The sequence below is a fragment of the Octopus bimaculoides genome, chromosome 24 (genome assembly GCF_001194135.2).
Source record: "Octopus bimaculoides isolate UCB-OBI-ISO-001 chromosome 24, ASM119413v2, whole genome shotgun sequence".
In the NCBI taxonomy this organism is placed as follows: Eukaryota; Metazoa; Mollusca; class Cephalopoda; order Octopoda; family Octopodidae; genus Octopus; species Octopus bimaculoides.
The window spans coordinates 19,202,951-19,206,056 of NC_069004.1; the positions used below are offsets into that span (position 1 = coordinate 19,202,951).

General features: G+C 39.7%; 1 protein-coding gene across 1 annotated transcript in view; it reads left to right on the forward strand.

The window, feature by feature from the left end:
- Window positions 1-376: 376 nt before the first annotated feature.
- The window catches only part of LOC106878647 (centrosomal protein of 83 kDa), a 20,658-nt gene continuing 17,928 nt past the window's right edge, over window positions 377-3,106 (forward strand). Inside the window, exons 1-2 of the mRNA XM_014927930.2 lie at window positions 377-496; window positions 2,296-2,434. Coding sequence (XP_014783416.1) covers window positions 444-496; window positions 2,296-2,434 — 192 coding nt within the window. The 5' untranslated portion in view covers window positions 377-443. The remainder of the gene's footprint in view (window positions 497-2,295; window positions 2,435-3,106) is intronic.

A 3,106-nucleotide genomic window follows, 5' to 3' on the forward strand; every position in this document is an offset into this window, starting at 1 on the left:
CTTCATTGGAACTTTTATCAACATCATCTAGGTATTTGTGCATGTGTGTGTGTATGCGCAGATTTGTATGTTTGTTTTATGGATGCGTTTTTATGTATATATTTTCATGTCTAGATGCATGCATATGTATTTATGTGCTAAATTTTTGGAAAGTTTTACATATCTTTACAGTTCCATTGATGGCTTGAATCTGTAGTCTTCTAATCAGCCTTTTTCTTTCAGGTTTTGAGAACCCTAATTTTTCCAGGTTTTTGTTGAGGCAGTCCGTTATGTATGTATGTATGTATGTATGTATGTATGTATGTGTGTGAAATATGTTGTGAAATAAATAAATAAATAAATAAAATTAATATTGTAAAATGGGATTTCAGAGTTTGGTAACCACCGAGCAAAAACTTAAGCAACGTATACATGAATGTGAGCAAGCAGAGGATAAAGCAGAAATGGAAATTTTCAAGCTAAAGTGCAGTGAGAATAATTACACTGAAAAACTTGAGTAAGTGTAAACATTGTTGTTCTGATAACTGAAGCACAAGAAGTGACGATTTGATAATTTATGCATGTACTCATATTCAGCCTTCTGTTAAATAAATCTGATGTTAAATGCAGCCAGCCTAATCTCACATCACGATTAATAAAAGAGTTACACCTACCTCACAATATTGACCCAATTGGATTTTGAAGTTCTCAACCTTTTCGAAACACCACAAAATATCAAAGACTTGAAAACAGAATCACTGTCGCACTCAATATGGTTTCAGAAACCATTAATTAAACTTTAAACTGATGATCTTTTAGGATTACAATGTATCCTTTGACTGTGCGAATTCTGAAATCATTTGAATTTTCGAATATCGTTGAAAACAGCTCAGTAATAATCAGTAAATTTGTCAGACAAAAGCAGATACTTGTCGAGATGAATAACTCCAATGTGTCTTAGGTAACAGTGGAAATCGCCTTCCATTGATTTCCTCCAGTAACTCTATTCAAGTCATCAATTTTGAGATGCGTCGCCCTTTCAAAGCCTAGCCAGGCTCATGAGCTCGGTTTCCTGGTTTCTATGGCGTATGTGTTCCCCCCAGCTGGACGGAACGCCAGTCTATCGCAGCATTACTCAAGTGAGAGAAAGTTGGGGCGAAAGAGTACAACAGGGTCACCACCCCACCCCCTGCCGGAGCCTTGTGGAGCTTAGGTGCTTTCGCTCAATAAACACTCCCAACGCCCGGTCTGGGATCGAAACCGCGATCCTTCGAACGCGAGTCCGCTGCCCTAACCACTGGGCCATTGCGCCTCCACTCATCAATTTTGAGAAAAAAGTTGAAATTCCTTTTAGAGTTTGGAAGAAAATTCGATATTCATGAGTAGTTGAAACCGATTGAGAGAATATCAGATTAAGCGAACGTGCATAACAATGTACAAATATGACAGTCATGCCAAGAATTTCCTTTACTGTCACTTGCACTTCATTCAGATGCCCAGTCATCTTGTACGCTCTGTCATAAGTTTGCGCAATGAATTTTTGGTTACAATTGAATTCATAAACAAATTTTTAAACTTCTGTCAGCGATTCAGCTTTTCTATCTTTAGTGACATTAATGTATCCCAAAACCCTTTTTCGGGGCTTTTCCATCTCATCAACAAATTGCAAAGCGCGTAACAATTGAGGTTTCATCCTAAGACCCATAGTCTCATCAAACATAACAGCAACAAATAATGTACAATGAGGATAGTAAAAATTATCAATAATTAATTTTATATTACACAAAGATTATCTACCCAGGAAAAAAAAAGTAAAGCGTGTAGACTATGTGTTGCATACATGCACCCTTCGTGGAGGCGCAATGGCCCAGTGGTTAGGGCAGCGGACTCGCAGTCATAGGATCGCGGTTTCGATTCCCAGACCAGGCGTTGTGAGTGTTTATTGAGCGAAAATACCTAAAGCTCCACGAGGCTCTGGCAGGGGTTGGTAGTGAACCCTGCTGTACTCTTTCACCACAACTTTCTCTCACTCTTTTTTCCTGTTTCTGTTGTGCCTGTAATTCAAAGGGTCAGCCTTGTCATTTTGTGTCACGCCGAATCTCCCCGAGAACTACGTTAAGGGTACACGTGTCTGTGGAATGCTCAGCCACTTGCACGTTAATTTCCCGAGCAGGCTGTTCCGTTGATCGGATCAACTGGAACCCTCGACGTCGCAAGCGACGGAGTGCCAACACACATACACCCTTCACCCTAGCACCACTCGTTCCTTCATATCTTTTTATATTTAATTATGTGCCAACTGTGATGTCATTGCAGACTCTTCCAACAGCAAACTATAAACCTTCAGAATCAAATAACTGATTACAAACACAAAATACAAGTCAAAGAATCTGTAATTGAGCCCTTACTACGGCAACTTGAACGACATCGAAAATTTGGATTAGACGAAATGCAGGTTAGTAGTGAATAGACGCCTGAATATTTGGTATAGATGATGAGAAAACACAGCATCTGTGACAAGGGATGCATTTTGAAACCTAGACTTGTTTTCATAACAAGGGATTTCCTTTTTCTCATCTTCTTCTTATTTGTTTTTTCCTCCTTCTTTCCTCCCCCTACTACTTCTCTTTTTCTTTGTCTTTCTTCTTTTTCTCATCTTCTTCTTCTTTGTTTTTTCCTCCTTCTTTCCTCCCCCTACTACTTCTCTTTTTCTTTGTCTTTCTTCTTTTTCTCATCTTCTTCTTCTTTGTTTTTTCCTCCTTCTTTCCTCCCCCTACTACTTCTCTTTTTCTTTGTCTTTCTTCTTTTTCTCATCTTCTTCTTCTTTGTTTTTTCCTCCTTCTTTCCTCCCCCTACTACTTCTCTTTTTCTTTGTCTTTCTTCTTTTTCTCCTCTTCTTCCTTCCCCTCCTCTTTCTCCTTCTCCTCCTTCCTTTTCTTCTTCCTCTCCTCATCTTCCTCCTTTTCTTCTTCCTATCCTCTTCTTCCTCCTTCTCCTTTTCTTCTTCCTCTCTTCCTCTTCCTCCTTCTCCTCCTTCTTCCCCTCCTCTTCATCTCCTCCTCCCCTTCATCTCCTCCTCCTCCCCTTCATCTCCTCCTCCTCCTCTTCATCTCCTCCTCCCCTTCAT